The sequence below is a fragment of the Nomascus leucogenys genome, chromosome 7b, assembly GCF_006542625.1.
Source record: "Nomascus leucogenys isolate Asia chromosome 7b, Asia_NLE_v1, whole genome shotgun sequence".
Taxonomy (NCBI): Eukaryota; Metazoa; Chordata; class Mammalia; order Primates; family Hylobatidae; genus Nomascus; species Nomascus leucogenys.
In genome coordinates, this window is record NC_044387.1 from 27,073,984 (window position 1) to 27,096,836 (window position 22,853).

A 22,853-nucleotide genomic window follows, 5' to 3' on the forward strand; every position below is an offset into this window, starting at 1 on the left:
GAATTCCCCTCTGGCCTGGGGCTAAATGCTCCCTCCATGGGTGCTGGTGGAATTCTAGCCTATGTTGTGTTCCACTGTGACAGGGCAGCACTGAATTCTAATGCAAAGTTCAACACTTGCTTCACTCTCCCTCCCCCTAGCACACAAATTATCTGTCCACTCTGCACTGCCTGGGGCTGGGGGCAGTTTGTATAGGTAATGAAAAACTGTCTTTCCTACACGCATCGGTACCTCTTTCCTTGATATTACGTTCAAACCAGGTATTGTGATCACTCACATGATTTTTTGGTTCTTATGAAGATGCTTTCTTATGTGGGTGGTCATTCAATTTGTTATTTTTACAGGCGAACGGTTGTTGGAGAGTTCTACTCAGCCATCTTGCTCTGCTTCCTCTCCTTAGAGAAATATTTCTTAATCAAGATTTAGGCAGGGCACAGTGGCTTATGTCTGTAATCCCAGCACTTTGGGAGGATGAGGCGGACAGATCACCTAAGGTCAGGAGTTCGAGACCAGCCTGGCCAATATGGTGAAACCCCATCTCTACAAAAATTAAAATTAGCCTATCATGAAAAAAAACAAAAGATTTAAATACAAGCCAAAAAGGAAAAGATTTCTTTACTTGAATATGTTAAGATATTAGGCTTCTGTTACAAAAACAATGTAAGTCAAATGAAAAGACAACTCATAGTCTATGAGAAGACATTTAAAATGCATGTATTGTAACTGACAACAGATTAGTGTTAAGGACACATTAACTGATTAGGTATCAATAAGAATAATTAACTCATCGAAAATTAGGCAAACGATATGAATAAACATTTCAAAAGTTACAGCAATCAGGAAAATGCAAGTAGAAAACGTGATAACTACTTCACACTCAGCAATCAATGTAAAAATGTGGAGTGTAATAACGAGGCCAAAAAATTACAGTGTGATACAGTTTAAATCTTTTAAACAATAGTGTGTATTGATCATCAATATATGTATATGGGTATATCAATATATATTCATAATATATAGTAAAAATTATATATCTGTTACATATATATGTAGTGTATGTGTGTATGTATTATGAGAGAATAAAGTACCATTCCCAGAAATGATATATCCTTACTTCAAGTTAATGATTGTCTCTGTGGAATGAGGCTATTTGTGGAAGTAGAGAATTAAAGGCAACCTAGGTATTTGTCACTAAGGGAATGAACAGTAAAATGTGGTAATTACATCGTGTGGAATACTGTGCATCATTTAGAAACACATATTTAAACGTAAAGATGTATTTACAGCAACATGGGTAGAACTAGAAAACAATGTTTATATTTAAAAAGTAAAATATACGGATCCATAGCATAAAACATATGCTCGTAATAACAATATATGTTTTACCAGTAAATGTGTATATCTGAGGATATATCACATTTTAATGTGAACTTATGAAATGGAGGAGAATGAGAAAGGGATTGGGAATGAGCAAAAATAAACAAATGAGAATATCTTTTACAGCTGATAATGATAATAGGTCTTGGAATGAATAGTGTAAAAATTCAACTTTACATTCAAGGTTAAGAAAAGAGTGGAAGGAAAAAAAGAATGTAAGATTTTTGGCATATGTAGGATAAATTAGAAGGTAGAGATCCTGGAAGGATGAGTAAGGAAATTGGTTCATAAAGACCTGCGATCATATTATAGTAAAGGAAATAGAGAATAAAAATGCATATAAAAAGTCTATATAGGAAAAATGGGCAGAACTTCTTAATATTGGGCTAAAGGACAGGGGAAGAATCATGAAATTTTATTGCTAGAAGGTATCTGAATGTTCATCTAGTTTAACTTCCTAATTTTATAGAAAACTCAAAGCGAACCAAAGGCTTAGAAACTATTTGTCTTGTCCAGAGTTGCGCAACAAATTCATGGAAAAGCCAAATTAGAACTCACATCTTGTAACTGCTAATCTAGTGAGCTTCTAAGCCTGGCTCTCTGACAGTATTCACAGCAGTAGGGAAGTCAAGTAGCAGAGTTGATAGGGGGGAAAGTATGATAAGTAGATACTTTGATTTTTGACATCTGCCTGGAAGACTCGTTTAGTGTGGACATTAGGGCCTAAGGATCATAAATTGAGTTTAGAGATTGATAAAACTAGTTGCAGTTTTCCAAAGCCTAAAACGTCTTAAGTGTTTAATTGTCCATGAACAACTTTGCCATAATATTTACTGACAGTATTCCATAGCTTAGCATTAAGCAGTTCAGAGTTGTATACATAAAACTATACTTGCTTTTCCTGCCACAGATTTGAAGGAACATAAGGATAAACAGATGCTTCTTTTATGGAAGAGAGTGTCGCTTTCAAGTATGACAGATTCTGAATGATGGGCATATTGACATTACCAGAATTTAGGTTTTGAGATGCTCTATATAGCCATGCCAAGAATAACTAAATTAGAAGCTCCTTAAGCACTAGAGTTGTTTAAGTTTATACTTATACTGAAACATATTAGTTTCATTTGTTGTCTGATAGTGTGGTGCAAAAAAGTTAAAATCATGTGAACTTATAATTAAAGCTTCAATCATATTTCATTTTGAGAGTTTTTGGTGATACCTTGTCATAGTAGATAAAACTCTTCAGCCTATTTTCTTAAGAATCTTCATTCACCTGATCCTCCTCAAACCTCCAGTTATACAGAAAAGTAGTCATATTGCTGTTTCTCGCAGAAGAACTTTTTGTAACTTCCTTTTTGCCTTAGATCATTCTGTTTCTCAGAAAATTTATAATTTTCTAAACCTATCTAAAACTTGCCTTCTCCAGAAAGACTTCTCTCATTCATTCTACCAGATTTTTACTGTTTGATTCTTGTGAACCTACTCAGGATTTATTCATTTAAACTGAGATTTATACTGTTTTTCCAGAGGTGCTTTTTTTGTCTTATATATTTATTTATAATATATATCCAACTGAGTTATGATGATAATTATTTTCCAACTCTCATGTGCTCAGATTTTATTCCTGCCTTGTAAAGTCTTCGAAGGGAAAGATTGTCATTTATTATATCTTTTTAGGAATAACCAATGTTATCTTTAAAAAGGATGTACTATAAAGACTAAGTAGTGGCCGGGCGTGGTGGCTCATGCCTGTAATCCCAGCACTTTGGGAGGCTGAGGCGGGAGGATCACCTGAGGTCGGGAGTTTGAGACCAGCCTGACCAACATGAAGAAACCCCATCTCTACTAAAAATACAAAATTAGCCGGACGTGGTGGCACATGCCTATAATCCCAGCTACTAGGGAAGCTGCGGCAGGAGAATCACTTGAACCTGGGAGGTGGAGGTTGCGGTGAGCCGAGATCGTGCCATTGCACTCCAGCCTGGGCAACAAGAGTGAAAATCTGTCTCAAACAAACAAACAGAAAAGACTAAGTAAAGCATTTGCATGGGGTCCTTATTAACTTCTCATCAGAGTGGCATCATCAGAATATTTGTTAAAAATAATTTTAGCTGGCCAGGTGCAGTAGCTCATGCTTGTAATCTCAGCACTTTCAGAGGCCAAAGCAGGTGGATGACCTGAGGTCAGGAGTTTGAGACCAACCTGGCCAACATGGTGAAACCCCGTCTCTACTAAAAATACAAAAATTAGCCGGGCATGGTGATGGGAGCCTGTAATCCCAGCTACTCAGGAGACTGAGACAGGAGAATTGCTCGAACCCAGGAGGCAGAGGTTGCAGTGACCTGAGATTGTGCCATTGTACTGGGCAACAGAGCAAGACTCCATCTCAAAATAATAATAATAATTTAGCCACTAAGGACTTATCTCATTAACAGACATAGATATTATCTTCATGTAAGGAGCCTATAATTTGTCCAATCAATTTATTTTATATTCATTGAGAACTTAAAAATGTACATCTGTGCTCTGAGGGTAGAAACAGTCTTTATAATAAGTTTATGTATAATGTGATAGCCTCAAAGTTGTTTTAATTTGACCCATTTCATCTCATGCACACTTGTAGCTTTGACAGTTTCTATGAGGATGAGATCTCATTAAATTTGTCTAGCTCAGGGCTCTCCTGGTTATCTCTACCCACATGGCTCAGAGGCACCTGAAAAGCAGTAGGCTCCAAACTAAACTTATCATTATCTCTCAGATCTTTTCTCCATATTTGTGAATTGTACCATCCAATTCCTGATTCAGAAAACTAGGAGACATCATAAATTCTTTTCTGTCCCAACTCTACCTTATAAATGTTTCTCTGATATTTCACTTCATCACTTTCTCATCTGAGCTACGGTAGTAACCTCTAAATTAGCTTACTACACCCATCTTCCTTTCTCATACTGTTATCAACGTGATCTTTCTAAAATATGTCTGATCATGTCACTCTCCTTTAATGGCTACTAAATACCTATAGGATATAATCCAAATTATTCAGCTTGACAAATTATTCATCTTGAGCCTCCTGTAGTACCAAACATGCCTTCTTCCTGTGTGCCTCAACTGTAGACTGCACATACATCTGTCATAGCATTTTTTCTTTTTTTTTTTTTTTTTTTGCGGGAGACCAGAGTTTTATGATTATTCAAATCAGTCTCCCCGAAAACTCAGGAATCAGAGTTTTTAAGGATAATTTGGCGGGTAGGGGGCCAGTGAGTCAGGAGTGCTGATTGGTTGGCTCGAGGATGAAATCATAGGGACTCGAAGCTGTCCTTTTTATGGACTCGAAGCTGTCCTCTTATGCAGGATCAGTTCCTGGTTAGGGGCCACAGAAACGGTTGGCAGGTCCAGGTGGGGCCATCCAGTTGTCAGAAATGCAAAAACCTGGAAAGACATCTTTTTTTTTTTTTTTTTGAGACGGAATCTCGCTCTGTCGCCCAGGCTGGAGTGCAGTGGCGCAATCTCGGCTCACTGCAAGCTCCGCCTCCCGGGTTCACGCCATTCTCCTGCCTCAGCCTCTCTGAGTAACTGGGACTACAGGCGCCCGCCACCACGCCCGGCTAATTTTTTGTATTTTTTTAGTAGAGACGGGGTTTCACCGTGATCTCGATCTCCTGACCTCGTGATCCGCCCGCCTCGGCCTCCCAAAGTGCTGGGATTACAAGCGTGAGCCACCGCACCCGGCCGGAAAGACATCTTAAAAGGACAATCTTAGGTTCACAATAGTAATGTTATCTTCAAGAGTAATTGGGGAAGTTGCAAATCTTACGACCTCCAGACTAAATGGCTGGTAATATTTAGAATTCCAGCCCCTCTCATCCTAACTTGGTGGCTAGTGGCCTTTCATTATTTTACAAGAACAGTCTAGCTTTCGGGAAGGGCTATTTAAACTATAAACTAAATTCCTTCCGAAGGCTAGTTCAGCCTATGCCCAGGAATAGGCTGGGCATAGAGAGTTTGGAGGTTAGAAGCAAGATGCAGTTGGTTAGATCTGATATCTTACCATGTCACAGCATTTTTAACACTTTATAAGTGTTTACAAATCCATCTCTCTACCCTAGTCTTTGAGCCCCTGGAAGGCATGGATTATGATTTGGTGATGTTTATCTTGCCATCATCTAGCGCAGTACTAGACATATGGCAGGTGCTCAAAAAAATACTTTTTGAGTGAGTGAGTCAGTTAATTAAATAATTAAATTGCACTTTATTGGAGAGACAAGGCTAATTTATTCATGTGGATTTTCTATTTGTGTCTTTTGCTCTTTGACCTCCCAGGGCACAATTATTTTCTTGAACTGTCATTATTTTAAAAAATTATATTTTTTCTCCTTCAGCTACACAGAAATGTGTGACCACTTAGAAGTTTGATTTCCAAAACAACACACCTGGAAAAGCAATCATTTTAATATAATTAATAGAAGCTTTGCACAATGAATTAAAAAGATTTTTAGTGTTTCTCATTATAGATCCAGACTTTAAGCTGTATTGACTTTTAAATCTGTTTTTATTACCAATAATCTCAAAGTTTGACTGGGTGCTAGAGGCTTAAATATTTTTTATGTTTAGTGCTCTCTCTACATTTAAATATGAAATAAAATCCAGGACATCTTTAAAATATACTAGCAAAATTACTTATATATAAGTGGTTTCATTGAAGAGCATTAGAGCTGATGTGATAGGAATGTAATTCTTAGTATTGCTCTATCATATTAAATCTGAAAAGGTAAATTATATAAATCACAGTTTGTATATATTCATTGTGTTCATTTTTAATCTTTTTTACAAATGCGTATTTTTTCTTTACAAATGTGTGTGCTGATAATTTTTATATACTATCTTATTTTTTAAAAGACATGTACTTTTGCTAGGTAATAGTTTTATTTTAGCTAACAGATTTTTCTCAGATGTTTCATGTTCTAATTTAAATAATATTGTGTCTTCTATTATAAAAATGCTATGGAAATCTGGAATTCATGGATCACTAGTTTTGATTCATAGTGTGTCTTGGAAACAATCCCATGTGAGAAATGGCCCTGAGCAGATGTGCTTAGTCATAGAATTGCCAGACAGTTCCTTATGTGTTGGCAGCTAGTTTTCTGAGCATGGAAAACAGGTTTTAAGATAAGAAGTAGGGCTTTGCTGTCAGTTTTCTGTTTCTTCACACTGTTTTACTTTAATGTTATTTAAAGGGATTACTGTCACCTTTATTCAATGATGTTTATATTTTTTTTCTCTCAATCTTTAAGAGACAGTAAGAAGATTATTAAACTTCTAGAACACACTGGTCAAGAGTGGAACCTTAGCCACAGTTAATTAATATTAACATTTCTTGTTTGGGGGTCTGGCAAGAATAAAACAGATACATAACATCATTGTTCAGAACTTTTGCCTCTAAGAGTAGATGACTGTTTTCTGTCAAAATATATTTTAATTGATGTTTATAACTTGCTTTTGCAAATACGCTACATTTGTACACCTGTCTTTAAAAATGTGGTTCTGTGTGGTATGAAATTTAAAAAGCATAGGCTTTGAAGTCAGCTCTAGTTTTTTATTCTGGCTTTGCCATTGTCTTAATCCGTTGGGACTGCTATAACAAAATGCCACATACTGAATAGCTCATAAACAACAGAAATGTATTTATTACAGTCTGGAGGCTGGGAAGTTCAAAGTTAAGAAAATGGCAGATTCGGGGTTTGGTGAGGGGCTGTTTCCTGATTATACATGCCACCTTCTCTCTGTCTTCACGCAGTAAAAGGGACAAACAAGCCTCCCTTGGGCCTCTCTTATGGGGGCACTAATCCCATTTTCGAGGGCACTGCTATCATGACCTAATCACCTCCCAAAAGGCCCCACCTCATAATATCATTACATTGAGAGTTATATGAAGGTTGTATTTATATGAGATTTCAACATATGAATTTTGCAGGGACACAGATACTCAGACTGAAACAGCCATTTACTGGTGATTGACTTGGGTAGGTTGTTTAACTGCATGGACTTCAGTTTCCTCATTGCTATAATGAAAATGAAATTACCTTCCTTGCAGTGTTGCAATGTAATATAACTTACTGTCTTTGCCCACCTCCCTTCTACTTTAGTATCCAACCTCTGTAGGTAGGATATACAGTACTTACAAATTACCTGCTAGTAGATTTGGGAGTTATTATTAACATTGTAATAAGTAGTGGATTATTTACCTCCCAGACCTGGGAAATCTGCCTTTTGTTGTTGCTGGTGTAATTTCTAGGACCAGAGTAACCATTTCTTTCTTTCTCCTCTTTCTATTATATTGTACCCCCATTTCTTGCCAAGTGTACAATCCCAAATTCTTTCTATTCCCTCCTGTATGTTTCAGTTATATTCTTATATTCTTTTTGTTTTGAAATCTTAGTTTCTCTTTTGCATGGTTCTTTTAAGACCTCAGATGTATAGATCTCCCTGATGATTCCTCAGATACTTTCTTCTTCCTATTCTTTGATGTGGCTTGGAAGAATCTGTATTTATTATAGTCACTCTTTGGAATTTTCTTCAGTTTGGATTCAGCGCCCCACCCCACCCCCATCTATTCTTCTCAAGAATTACTGGTACCTTTTATGACTTAAAAATGCCTCCCTCATTCTCCTTGGTTGTTGATTTTCCTTAACTGATGATTTTTTTCTACCTTTCTTGAACATTTCTTTACCAGGACTTTTGTGTTTATGCAATGATTTCTTCTCTGACTTTTGTTGCTTGTTTTTTTTTGTTTTGTTTTTTGCTTCTTTTGCTTCCCCCATTTCCTTATCCTATGTTTGAAAAGTATACATTTCTTAGATTTCTAACCATGTGACTCAGTTTTTCTCCTTCATAGATGATCATATCTACCCTACCCAATTTAAACTTTCAGCCCTAATGTTTCTCAAGTATACACCTCTGACCTTGATCACTTTGTTGAGTTCCATAATTGAATTGCTAGGTCAGTGGTTTTCAAACTTTTTGTTTTTTGACAGTAAACTCCTTTTTTAAAAAAAGAAATCTTATACATGGAACCTCAGAATTTAAACTTATAAAAGTAGAATGGCTATGATTGAAGGAGTAGAGGGCCTCTCTATCTTACTAGCTAATGCCATCATCAAACCTCAGAATTTTTGCTTGCTTGCTCTCTTTTGCTTCATCTCTACATCTGCTCGTGTTGGCTCTATGTACAGATGATCACAAATCCAGTCATCATCCATATCACCTCTACCCCACCGTGTCTTGTTTGCAGTACCCTTTTCTCTGGTCTACCTGCTTTCACTCTTATTCCACTGCAATTCATTCTCCACACAATATATCACATCATTTACCTGCTTCAGACCCTCCAGTGGATTTTCATTGCAATTGGAACACATTCCAAAATTCCTAGTATATTCAGAAGGCCCTTATGTGATCTGACCTCTACCTTCCTCTCTGACTTTATCTTACACTTTTTTCTCTGTGATACATTCCAGCTTAATTGTCATTTCTTTGTTTTTCTCATATTCTTTCATTTATTCTTAATTATCTTTGCCTGTAATTCTCCTACCCTAAATTTTCTTCAGTTTGCCTCATCATCCTTTAGGTCGTAGCTCAGATATTTCTACCATAGATGTCCCTGATGACCCATGTCTTTCCTATTTCCCCGTATCATCTTCTTTGTAACATTGTCACTTTCTTTAATTACCTGATTTACTGAAATACTTATTGCCTGTCTCCCTCCATTACAATATGAACTTTATGAGATAGGGGCTTTATCTTCCTTGTTTACCACTGCATCACCAGTGCTGATGACAGTGCTTCGTATGGTGCATGTAGGTGCTCAATAGACAGTGCTTGGTATAGTACATGTAGGTGCTCAGTAAAATAACTCTAGGACTCCTGAAATAGAGATAAAACAAACAAAAAACTGATGAGCCACAAGCACTTAAAACTCAACATGTCCAAATTATATTCACAGTGTCGGGCATGTTATAAGCATTCAATAAATATTTGTTCAAAGAATGAATGCATGGAATCCCTTAAATTCTCTTTGTAAAATTTACACCATCTATCTCAGTATTGTCATCACTCTGGTTTAGACTTTTCCTCCCTCTTGCTCATTTATTATAACATATTGGTTACAGAGAGAGACAGAACTATCATTCTAGTCTATTCTTTTTCACAAATGTCAGGTTTAAATTTCTAAAGTGCAGCTCTGAGCTGCGATACCATTATTGGTACAGTTCCGCATTTGCCTTTAAATTGATACAGATAACTTAACTGTCAATTAAGGTCATTGACATTGTAGTCCCCATGGCCTTTACAGTCTTATTTCTCATCTTCCCTAAATAAGCCCTACACTTACCTACCTTTATGCTTGTGCTTATCTTGTTTCTTCCTAAAGCTTTCTCTGTCTCTTCTTGTGAGATATATAATTCCTCTGCCAATTCTTGCTTTAAATAAATCTCACTTCAATATTCTCCCAGCTAAATGTAAATGTGCTGCATACTCAGAATCATAATGTTTTATTTTAATCTTTTGTGTTGCTTAACATATGCTTGCTTTGTGGCCCTCCTCAAGATTACTATAGCACTATAATTACATTATTGAACTGAAAGTTTAAATTGGGTAGGGTAGATATGATCATCTATGAAGGAGAAAAATCCTTCTTGTGTTTTGTACCACACTACTGCAGCACCTCAAACATTGCCGGCATGAAGTAAACATGTTTTAAGCATGTCTGTTGCATAAGAGATTTGAATAGTCTGATCAGTAATAGAGTATGAATTATTATTTTCTGCACTTTGTCAGTGTTACCCAAAGTTACATGACTCTAAGACTATACTTGTAATCATCATTTACAAAAGAGTAAATTGTCAATTCTGTAGGTATTTTGTAATCTAAGACAGTGAAGATACATCAGAATCCCCTGTAGAGACTCTGAAAAACAGAGATGACCAAGTACTGCCTGCAGACGTCCTGAATGAATAAGTCTCAGATTGAGCCTATCTATATATGATGTGAAAAAGCCTATGCATATTAGTTGCAAAAAGCTCACTTTCATACACACAAAGTATGGACACTACTACTAGTATCATAGAATATTATATCTAACATAGAAATTAGAATTTTGAATTACCTAAAACTATGTATAATTTTGAATTAACTTTGTCTATAAATAATACACAAATAACGTAAAAACTGAAGAGCCACTGTTTTGGAAAGTTTTGATAGCTCAGTGTATGGATTATAATATCCACTGCTTTTAGAATTTCTTCAGAACCGTTCTGTCTTGAATAGGTTTCGTTATTAGACTGCCAGTAAAGATTGGGAAGAGGAAAAAATTTGAAATAAAACTTTATCCAGTTTTGGTACTTACTCGGTTTCCTAAAAGCAGTAGTGATTTTAAAAGTTTAAAACTTTGTCTAAAATTATGTTTCAGGATTTTCTAAAGTTTTTAAATGTAAATGATTGGCTTTATTATACTGGGTAATTACAAAAGTCCTTATTAAATTACCTAACGTATGCATTTTTTTATTTTAAAGAGGAAAAAATTAAGAATATCAAATCAGCAAAAACTAGCTTTTATATCTCAGAATCTTACCATTTTTCACTGTATGCAAAAAAGGCATTATAAACATTTCTAGGATTCTCTTTGTATGAGAGTGCAGGAAGAAACAGATAAAAATTTGTCTTAAAATAGACTCATTTTACTTGATGTTAAGTCTCAAAAAAGTGTATTGATAATTAAAGCATTTTAATTTCCATCCAAATTGATGCTGTAATTTAAATCTAGTATTATATCCTATCCTTTATGTTATACTTGATTAAATTTTGCTTAACAAAGTTTTATTTTTAAAAAGTTGTCGGCTGGGTGCGGTGGCTCATGCCTGTAATCCCAGCACTCTGCGAGGCCGAGGCAGGCGGACCATGAGGTCAGCAGATTGAGACCATCCTGGCTAACACAGTGAAACCCTGTCTCTACTGAAAAATACAAAAAATTAGCCAGGCGTGGTGGCGGGCGCCTGTAGTCCCAGCTACTCAGGAGGCTGAGGCAAGAGAATGGCGTGAACCCGGGAGGCGGAGCTTGCAGTGAACCGAGATTGTGCCACTGCACTCCAGCCTGGGCAACAGAGCAAGACTCCGTCACAAAAAAAAAAAAAAAAAAAAAAAGAAAATTGTCATTCAAATCTGTTTAATATCATAAGAAATGAAAAAATACATTAATGAAAAATCCCAGGAATATAAAGTGGATTAACAAGCATACCTGAAAATAAAGTAATGTACTTTTTAGAATACTTATTTGAAGCAAAAATAAAATCCTTTGGTAGTTATGACATCAAGATTGTTAATAGTTAACTAGTTGTGTTTTTTTAAATCAAAATTTTTTTGTTAAACTGTTCTTGACTTTTATAAAATTACATACACAGGCAGACATATCTAAAACATTTGCATGTAAATAGTATAAACATAATTATTGAGTTTCTCCATAAAATAATATTAGAATTATTTTCGTTAGTTCCTTCAAAAATTTTAAAAGCTTGAATATTTAAAAGAACTCACAAGACTGCACAGAGCATACTTACAGAAGGCTTTTATTTAAAGGCCAAAGGATATTGTGCAGCCAGAAAAAGAACATAGGCAAGCATCTAGCGTCCAGGACACATTCAGGATAGGCGCCCTAGGGCCTTTATTTATACACAGACATGCTTTGTCTCCACATTGAGCCACCAAGATCTGTGCAATGAATCTTGGCTTCAGGAGAGCTCCAGGCAGGAGTTCCCATCAGGGCCTTTTTTTTTTTGCCACACATCACATAGCCTAGCCTGGCTATCTAGTTATACCCAGTGAAAATTATCAGTAAACAAATCAACTTGCAGGCTGCAAGGAGAGATTCATACTTTAAACAGCACATCATAAATCCCACTGTTCATATACTGGCTAAGAGTCAAAGCTAGACATTCAGGCATCCCCAGAGCTTTCCCAGTCCAGCTGCAAATTAATACTTTACTACACAGTTCCTGACAATTTAATCTAATAAAAGGCAAAATGATGATGGTAGCTACATTGTATAAACTACAGTAAAATTTATAAAATGCTTTAATATGTATTAACTTATTTGAACTTTATAAATTCTGTGAGCTATATGGGAAAAATTGTTTTTATCTCCATTTTATAGATACTAAGACTCAGAGAAGTTAAGTGATTGGCCCAGTTCACATACCTTTTGTGTTGGTAGAGTCAGTTCTAGAAGACAGGCCTTCTGCCTTTTATTTTAGAATTTTTTTTCAACATTTCATGCCAAAAATAGATATAAAGAACTATTTACTTATTTTCTAACTGTTCTATGGAACAATGTGGGAATAAACAAATATATTTAAAACTACTACTTATTTCCTCCCCCAAAAAAATAGTATTTGTGTTTTAGTGAATATAATATGAATGTTTTCAGAATTTTTTTTATAATGACTTCCAAATTAAGTCTAAGTCCAGTGCCTATTTTTTTTTCTTTTTACTTATGTAGCAGGAGATTTCGTTTCAAAGGAATATGAGATAATATATATTTGGAATAATTGTTCATAAAATTATTTTTCTAGAATTTTTCACACATGAATATTAAATTGGGTGTGTAAGATCTAGGTAAAATATCAAGATATAGTTGTAACATTCTCTCTCTCTTTCTCTCTCTCCCTCTCTTTCCCTCTCCCTCTCTTTCTCTCTCGCTCTCCCCCTCCCTCTCCCTCTCCCTCTCCTCCCTCCCACTACTCCTCCCCCTCCCCTTCTCCCCACCTTTTCCTTTTGCCCTCTCATTCATTTATGATTGATTTATTTGTCTTCTATGCCCCAGGTACTGTGCTATCTCCTGAAGGTTTAAAAATTAATAAGATGTGATCCTTGCTTTTAATTATCTTACATTGCATATTTTTTATGAACTCACAGTTCCACAAAGGAGAATCTCTATAGTATTGATTACAATACAGTGTGGTCAGTTAATAATGTATAAAGTATTATAAATATTGAGATATGGGGTTTTTGCCAAGGAGAAGTTAGCGAAGACTTGAAGATGGGGAGACTTTTGATCTAGGTCAAAATTAAGGAATTGGTTAGAAAAAGAAGGAGAAGACTAGTCCAACCAAACGTGTGAAAAAAGAAACAAGGATGTATTTAGGAAACAGTGAGTGAGTATTTTTTTATACTTGGAATATAAATTACATGGGGGTAATTGGCAAGAGATGAGACTGTTTGAGGCTAGATGTTGACTGGCCTTATATGCCATGTAGAGGAGTGTAGACTTCATGCCAAAAAGTGTGGAATCCAGGAATCATTGTTAAATAGGAGTTTTTATTACTAGATAACTTTTTTAACGGATACCATACATTATAAAGAATGAACGAAAGAGGAGACCATCAGTGAAGAGATGAGTTTGGAATCTATTGGAATAGTCTTATGAGTGATAATGAAGCTAAAGTTTGGGCCAAAGAATGAAAAAGGAATACACAATTGAAAGACAACTTAGAAATAGACTCAGGCCAATTAGATTAAAATAAGGAAAGAATCTAATTATAGAATTTTGGTCTTGGCAAATTGCCTAATCCACCTCTGTTGTTGGACATGAGGTCTTTGAGACGTGCAGCATGGTCAAGTGAATTGCATTAAGACATATTACTAGTTAGTGACAGAATTGGGTCCCTGCCTCTAGTGTTCTCCACATTGTACCTTGCTTCCTGCGTCTCCAACAGGTTTTTTATTTTTCCTTGATCATGCTATGACCTTATCTTGCTTACAGTTTACAGGACACTCTAATATACATTATCTATTTTTACTTGTTCAGCAATCCCATGAAACAAGTAGAACAAGCAATTATTTTTTCCTTTCTGAAGGTAAGAAAACCAAATCAGTGTGGTTGTTATGCTTATTCAGAGTTTTCTCAGTTATATCCTTACTACTTAAATATATTATTCCTTAAGATTTTCCTTTAAAAATATATAGGATTTTATAACTGGTAGAATCATTTGTTGATTTAGATTGTAGATATACTCCTGAAACTATCTCTCAGCCTGATGTAGATTTTACATGAATAGGGTGGTTTTTGTTTTGTCCTTTAGCGAATCATTTTGCAAATGAAAAAAATCTATTTTTGTTTGATTTTTTTTTCTTTGAGACGGAGTCTTGCTCTGTCACCAGGCTGGAGTGCAGTGGTGCGATCTTGGCTCACTGCAACCTCTGCCTCCCAGGTTCAAGCGATTCTCCTGCCTCAGCCTCCCAAGTAGCTGGGACTACAGGCACGCGCGCCATCACACCCACCTAATTTTTGTATTTTTAGTAGACATGGGGCTTCACCATGTTGGCCAGGATGGTCTCGATCTCTTAACCTTGTGATCCTCCCACCTCAGCCTCCCAAAGTGCTGGGATTACAGGCATGAGCCACCGCACCCTGCCTGTTTGATTTTTTTTATAGTCTTGGTTAATTTAAAGCAAAACATTTTCTTAAATGCCTCATCGTATAAAATATTATTAGGACCATGTGAGGGTAGGCAGTCTGTCATAGGGGACTCGTTCAATACTAGTTTTATTACTTATTGTGAATCCTAGGGCATAGTAGTAAACCTCTGTTAACCTTGCTCTCCTCTACTTCAGTTTGATATAATAGTAGTCTTAATTCACAGTTATTATTGAGTGTCAAGTGAGATGACTGCAAAGCATTTGCAACAGTCCCTGGCACTAATAACTACCTGAGATATTATCAGCTATTATTGGATTTGTATTTTCTATTGTAGGAAATTTATAACTATATAAGTAATGCAGCTTTAAAGGCAAAGAGTCAAAAGGAAATGAATTAACATTTACTTGTGAATTTTGCTTCAAATAATTTCTGTAAGTTTTATAGCACAAATATGATTTACATTTAGATACATACATAAAATGTAATTAAGAAATAGGGAACAGTTCCTACACTAAAGCATTTTTCTTTTTAAAAATGTATGTTCTTTAGATAATCAAAGGGTTTTATACTCACTTAATGCTTAATTATGATGATATTAAAAATCATTTTTTCTGTTTAAGAAAGTCTTATTATTCTAAAATCTTTTCCTATGAGGAGTCAAGAAGATATTGAAACTTATTTGATTCTGTTAGAATGTTCAAAAAATTTGTCTTTTTCATTCATTGCCAATACAGTCTCTGAAGAAAATAAACATTGTATTATGGTGGAACAAATGTTTTAATTTATGTTAAGTGTTTACATAATACAAACTTTTGGTGTCTATGGAATGATCAAGGTATTGAAGTTTAAGTTCATTTTCATAGAAAGTCCAATCAGCAGTATATCTCCATCTCCATCTATAAAGATATTATAGACATAAGTATATTCTTCTTAGTGCACTGGAGCTCTTGTTAGGTAATGTATCAAGATGATAAAGTGCTTTTTCAAGAAATTTATTGAATTACTTTGGTATATAATATAATTTACCCAAATACAGCATTCATGACCTCCACTTCATACCCTTCACCATTCAGCTATATTTTTTCCTCTTTAATCGCTTCTACATGCATTTCATTAGTAATAAATGAATCTTGCAAAATTTATTCCATGGATCCATTTAGATAAGAGTTAGAATTGATTTTACCAAATTTAGATTTCTAATTTTTTATTCTTAGTGGTCTATGAAAACAGTGTTTATTATTTTACTTTATTTTACTCTATTAGGCAAGCCAAATTAGAGCTGAGAGTTGCTGTAGCAAAAGTGGAAGAGTTAACTAATGTGACTGAAGATCTGCAGGGACAGATGAAAAAGAAGGTATTTTCTGTTTCTAAGACAAATGGGTACCTATTGCTTAGTTTTCTTTCTATTTTGTTGATTTATTTTGGATTAGGTGTTAAAGAGGGTTGTCAGAAGATGAATTAATTATTTTATTACCCTTAAAATATGAAAGTAGGAAGCTAAACTATATTATTGAAAACAACTTTATAAATAATTTTTATTTCCATTCTCTATAGCCTAATTCAATAAAACGTCATAATCACACCTAAGCACATCATTACTGAAAGGCAAATTGATACAAGATCAAGTTTCAGTTAACTGGTTATTTGCAGGTGGAAAACAAGCATTTAATACTACTTTTATGTTATTTTCTAAAGTATTTATTGGCATAATAGACTGGTTCTTTTTAATATGTAATAGAAATTTCAGAAGGATGTCAAGGAAAAGTCAGGCTTTAGTTTTAGATAGATATAATTATTGAAAATTCTCACTCTGGCACTTATTAGCTATGTAACTTTCTAAGCCTTATTTCCAATCTGTAAAAAGTTGATTATAGATTTCTAATAATGATAGATTTTTTTTAAGTGTTACAAGAACCCTTCCATAGGTAACAATTTTAAAACTTGGATAAATTTTTAAAAACACCAGAAAGCACCCAAAACAGAAAGAAGTAAAAGAAAAAAGAATTGTTAAATTTTAGATTTCTGGCCTGATGGTTCTCCCAACCCCCACAGCTGTGGCTTCAGAAAACACCTTTGTATGGGCTTAAGGTACCCAGGTCAAAGTTGAGGGCTAGAAAAGCAGTAGGAAATTTATTTTATTTTATTTTATTTTTGAGTCAGAGTCTCGCTCTGTCACCCAGGCTGGAGTGCAGTGGTGCAATCTGGGCTCACTGCCAGCTCCGCCTCCCGGGTTCATGCCATCCTCCTGCCTCAGCCTCCCAAGTAGCTGGGACTACAGGCGCACGCCGCCACGCCTGGCTAATTTTTTGTATTTTTAGTAGAGACGGGGTTTCACCGTGTTAGCCTGGATGATCTCAATCTCCTGACCTTGTGATCCACCCGCCTCGGCCTCCCAAAGTGCTGGGATTACAGGCGTGAGCCACCGCGCCCGGCCAGCAGTAGGAAATTTAAAGAAGAAATACTGGCAGCAAGAGAAACACACAGAAAAAGTGAGAGCCAAATTCTGAGTGTAAATTCTTACCAAATTCATGCCTGACAACTAAATTATGCATGTGGAAGTCGGGAAGGGACCCCAGAGAGGCCAGTGAAGAAGCAGGCAGAGACCTAAGAGAAATTTACTTTTGAAAGATAGAGATGTATGGAACTAGATATTTGAGTTTGTTACTTTTATAATTGAATACATGCGAGAAATGTGTGCAATTGAAGCATCAGCATACTGAAGACTTCCTTATTGTTTGAAGTATCAGAGGACAAAGCCCAAAGCTGGAAAGGCAGCTGGAAATTACAGGGGAATCTGTAGAAGCAAGGGAACCATAAAGATGAAGAACCCTAACTGTTCCCAAATCTTGACTGATCTTCAAATTATGTAGGCACAGAGCCTAGTTATAAAAGCAACAGTGGAAAGCAGTAAGAACTAATTACGGATATCAGCTGCTACCTACTGTATGTGGAACAGATTTCAAATTTCAAGACCAAGCAAGATAATTGTCTACTTGAACTAAAAAATAAAAATAAAAATTTAATGCTCAAAAGAACAAAACAGAGTAACTGCAATGTATTATCTACACTATCGAGTTTTCAAAAATTACTAGACAGAAAAGCATGACATACACTTGCGGGGGAGGTGCTGAGGGAGGAAGCCATTAGAAACTGACTGTAAATGGATCTCTGTTAGATTTAGCAGACAGAGACTTCAAGTCAGCTATTATATATATGTTCAAGGAATTAAAATCTGTTTTTAAATTAAAGTCTCTAGGAAGAGATAGATAATTGAGAACTGGAGCATAATTTTTAAAAAAGAAACTCTAGAGCTTTAAAGTTCAGCAACTGAAATAAAAATTTCACTAGATGGACTCAAAAATAGATTGGGAAAGACAGAAGAAATAATCAATGAACTTGAAGTCAGGTCAGTAGAAATTTCCCTGTCCAAAGAACAGAGAGTTTAAAAGATTGAAGAAAAATGAACAAGAGCTCAGAAATCCGTAGAACAATGTGAAGCAATACAACATAAGTGTAATTGGAACTGCCAAAGGGAGGGGGATGGGAGCAGAAAAAAATTAAAGAAATAATGGCTGAAAACTTCCTAAATTTGGTGGAAAACGTTAAAATTTAAGAATCTCAATGAGTAAACACAAAATCACTTTGAGATACATCACAATGATACTGACAGACAATTATGAAGAGAATACCTGAAAGTAGCAATAGAAAAATGACCTGAACAGAGAGGCAATGATAAGATTAATGGCTGAGTTCTCATCAAGAAACTGTGGAAACACTTCTGGACATAGGCCCTGGCAAAGATTTTATGTCGAAGACTCCAAAAGCAATTGCAACAAAAAGCAAAAATTGACAAGTGGGACCTAATTAAACTAAAGAGCTTCTGCATACCAAAGGAAACTATCAACAGAGTAAACAGACAACCTACAGAATGGGAAAAAATATTTGCAAACTATGCATCTGACAAAGTTGTAATATCCAGCATCAATAAAGAACTTAAACAAATTTACAAGAGAAAAAAAAACATTAAAAAGTAGGCAGCGGACATAAACAGACACTTTTCAAAAGAAGATATACATGTGGCCAACAAGCAAATGAAAAAATGCTCAACACTATGAATTAGAAAAATGCAAATCAAAATCGCAATGAGATACCATCTCACACCTGTCAGAATGGCTATCATTACAAAGTCAAAAAATTACAGATGCTGGCAATATTGCTGAGAAAAGGGAATGTTTATCCACTGCTGGTGGGAATGGAAACTATTCAGCCAGAGGTTTGGAGATTTCTCAAAGAACTCAAAACAGAAGTGCCATTCAAGTGAGCAATCCCATTACTGGGTATATAACAAAGTAATATAAATCATTCTACCATCAAGACACATGCCCATGTATGTTCATCGCAGCCCTATTCACAATAACAAAGAGATAGGATCAACCTAGATGCCCATCAGCAGCAGACTGGATAAAGAAAATGTGGTATGTGTACACCATGGAATACTGCACAGCCATAAAAAGAATGAAATCGTGTCCTTTGCAGCAATATGGATGCAGCTGGAGGCCATTATCCTAAGCAAATTAACTCAAGAACGGAAAACCAAATACTGCATGTCCTCATGTATAAGTGGGAGCTAAACATTGAGTACAAATGGATACTAAAGGGAACGATATACACTGGCCCTGCTGGAGGGTAGGGGATGGGAGGAGGGTGAGTATTGAAAAACTACCTATCAGATACTCTGCTCATTACCTAGGTGGCAAAATAATCAGTATACCAAACCCCCTGATACACAATTTACCCATGTAGCAAACCTGCCCATGTACCCCCTGAATCAAAAATGAAGGCTGGAAGGGAGGAAAAAAAAAACCTGTGGAAACAGAAAGTATTAGAATAATATATTTCAAATGCTGAAGAAAAAAAATACTAAGAATTCTATATTCAGTGAAATTATACTTCAAAAATGAAGGCAAAATACAGGCATTTTCAAATAAACCAAAAATGAGAGAGTTTGTCCCCAGCAGACCTGCATTCAGAAAATTCTGAAGGAAGTTCTTTAGGCTAAAAGGAAATGACACCAAATGGCAACTCAGATATAAGAAGAAACTAAAAGCAACAGAAATGGCAAATATGAAATAACGTGTACATACTTTTAATATCTTTAAAAGATGGCTGCTTATAGCAGAACTAATAACACTGTATTTGATGGATTTGTAAACTGTGCAGATGTGATATATGACAACAATGGCACTCAGGACTGGGATCGTACATGGATATACACTGTTGCAAGGTTCCAGTGTTTTCTCTGAACTATTATCCAAATATTAACTCTGAATAAATTGGATAAGTTCAAGATGCATATTGTAATCTCTACAGCAACCACTAAAAAATAGTTCAAACAGATATAGCTAAAAGCAATAGAGGAATTAAAATTACATTCTTAGGCTGGGCATGGTGGTGTGCACCTGTAGCCCCAGCTACTTGAGAGGCTGAGACAGGAGGATCACTTGATCCAAGGAGTTTGAGCGTAGTCTAGGTAACATAACAAGACCCTAAAAAAAAAAAAGAAAGAAAGAAAAAAATTTGGCCGAGCACGGTGGCTCACGCCTGTAATCCCAGCACTTTGGGAGGCCGAGGCGGGTGGATCACGAGGTCAGGAGTTCAAGACCAGCCTGGCCAATATGGTGAAACCCCGTCTCTACTAAAAATAAAAAAATTCACTGAGTGCGGTAGCAGGCGCCTGTAATCCCAGCTACTTGGGAGGCTGAGCCAGGAGAATCACTTGAACCTGGGCGTCAGAGGTTGCAGTGCGCCAAGATCGCACCACTGCACTCCAGCCTGGACGACGGTGAGATTCTGTCTCAAAAAAAAAGAAAAACACAAAACAGTTATGGCATCATAAAAAATATTTGTTAACACATGAAGCAGGAAAAGATGAACAAGAAATTTCCTTAGAAAATTAATACAAATAAAATTTATTAATATGGGTCAAAGCATCACTATGTCAAAGAAGAAAGACCCTGTGATTACCTTGATAGTTAATGAGACATAGAATAATATAGTTAAGAGAGCATATTCTAAAGGCAGATTATCTGCATAGAAATCCCTCTCGTTTTGTTAGACTTGTACTATAGAAATAGTTTGAAATATTGGTAGAAATCTATGTGCAATAACTGTTTTGAGTATTTTTTATTAACACAGGATTGATGATGAAGTTCTCCCCTCCTTTTTATTATACACCTGATTTGTTTCCAAAGTCATATTGTTTCTTTTAATGTACGTATTGGAATGCTAATAGCATAATAACTTTATAGCATGAACTGTTTTCTTTATGCTGTATAATGGTGTATTGAATTTTCACATACTCAAAGTAAGCTTCTAGTTTCTTTATTTTCTAGGAGAAGGATGTGGTGTCTGCCCATGGAAGAGAGGAAGCATCAGATAGGCGCTTACAGCAGTTACAGTCTAGTATAAAACAATTAGAAATAAGGTAAATTGTTAAATGCACCTAGCTTCGTTGATATGCTTTAAAAGATATTTTATAATAGAGTTTCAGTGTGTGATATTTACTAGAATAAATATTTTATAAACTCTAAATCAAAACTATAATCATAGGTGTAAAACCTGATTTAATCGACATTGTTTATTAAAAGTTGTATTCAACACATTGCTATACTTTGAATATATATTCAAAGATGATTTGTTTAATATGATTTTAGAACCTTTACTAAGTACGTTAATTTAACTTTGAATGAGAATAATTGTCCCACATTTAGTCCAGTACTTTTTGGGAGACAAATAAAACCCTTGATATCATGCTTTTGTATCAGTACTGCAGAGCACAAAGCACACCTTTATTTCCATTTCTCCTCAGGTCATCCTGCAGAGTTTGGTGTGAACATAGTTGACCCTCAGTAACCTGAAATCTTTCTTTCTTCTAAAGAGCGGTTAAAATTTTAAAATCATAGTTAAGAGGAAATTTGATATTACCTCAATCCCTCTATAATTCTGTACTTCTACAAATAATACAGTTACAGTAGAAATAAACCATTAAAATGGAAGGCAAAGAAAGGAGAGGAATGTTATTTTTAAAAACTATTTTTTAGGGATCATGAACCATAAATCCTACAAAAAGGATTAGCTTCAAGAGCTAAATGTAGATTCTTTTTGTATCCTGGGCGTAATATGTCAGAAAAATCTTGCAAGCTGAAACTTAATCATCAATTCTTTTGGTCTTCCAGAAGGCAAGGTGCTAGTGCATCCTGCTCCCCAGTACTGTTCTCCCTTGTGTTCTTGGGAATTCTAATTTGCAGTGCCCCTTCGGATACCTTTACTCATCACTCATCTCTGCCCTGATAGCCATCATCAATTGGTGTCATGTTTTTCAACAGGAGTATTGGCTTTTTGAGTGAGACAATTCTTAGTTGTTTGAGACTGTGCCAATAACTACAGGATGTTTAGCATCCCCGGCACCAAATACTAAATTCTAGTCGCACCCCTTAGCATTGTAACTACCAAATGTCCCCACACATTTCAAATGCCAATACCATCATAGTTGCAAACTGTTGAATATAGGACACTGGTATATCAGAATGGTCCATGTAGTACTTTTTTAAAAATCTTTTTTCTTTGTACACCCTGAGCCACATGACTTGATAATAGATTGTGGACTTTATTTTAGGTAGGGAGAATATATATTTGTCTTTTTCTAAAGCTAAGAAGTAATTTTTAACCAGATGGTAAAAGTCATCTTGAAAAGATGACATTTTCCAAGTGCTTTGATGATTTTATTTTGCTATAAATGAATAATTTATCTGTTTAATAAAATCTTTTCATTTGACACAATGACTATAATAAAAGTGACAATAAATATATGCCTGCCCCCCCACATCAACAATGCCTTTTGTGTACTAATATTTAGAATAGCTAATATAGGTAGAGGAAAACAAGTATGATCCTTGAAGGAATCAATAATAATTAGATTTGAGAAGAAAAGAAGTGAAATGAAGTTTTAATAATT

General features: G+C 35.5%; 1 protein-coding gene across 2 annotated transcripts in view; it reads left to right on the forward strand.

Annotated features, from left to right (window-relative positions):
* Positions 1–22,853, forward strand: part of SCLT1 (sodium channel and clathrin linker 1) — a 202,696-nt gene that overhangs the window by 95,733 nt on the left and 84,110 nt on the right. For both annotated transcript variants that reach the window (XM_030815705.1, XM_030815704.1), the window contains exons 9-10: positions 16,103–16,193; positions 21,232–21,323. In XM_030815705.1, the coding sequence (XP_030671565.1) occupies positions 16,103–16,193; positions 21,232–21,323 (183 nt within the window). The remainder of the gene's footprint in view (positions 1–16,102; positions 16,194–21,231; positions 21,324–22,853) is intronic.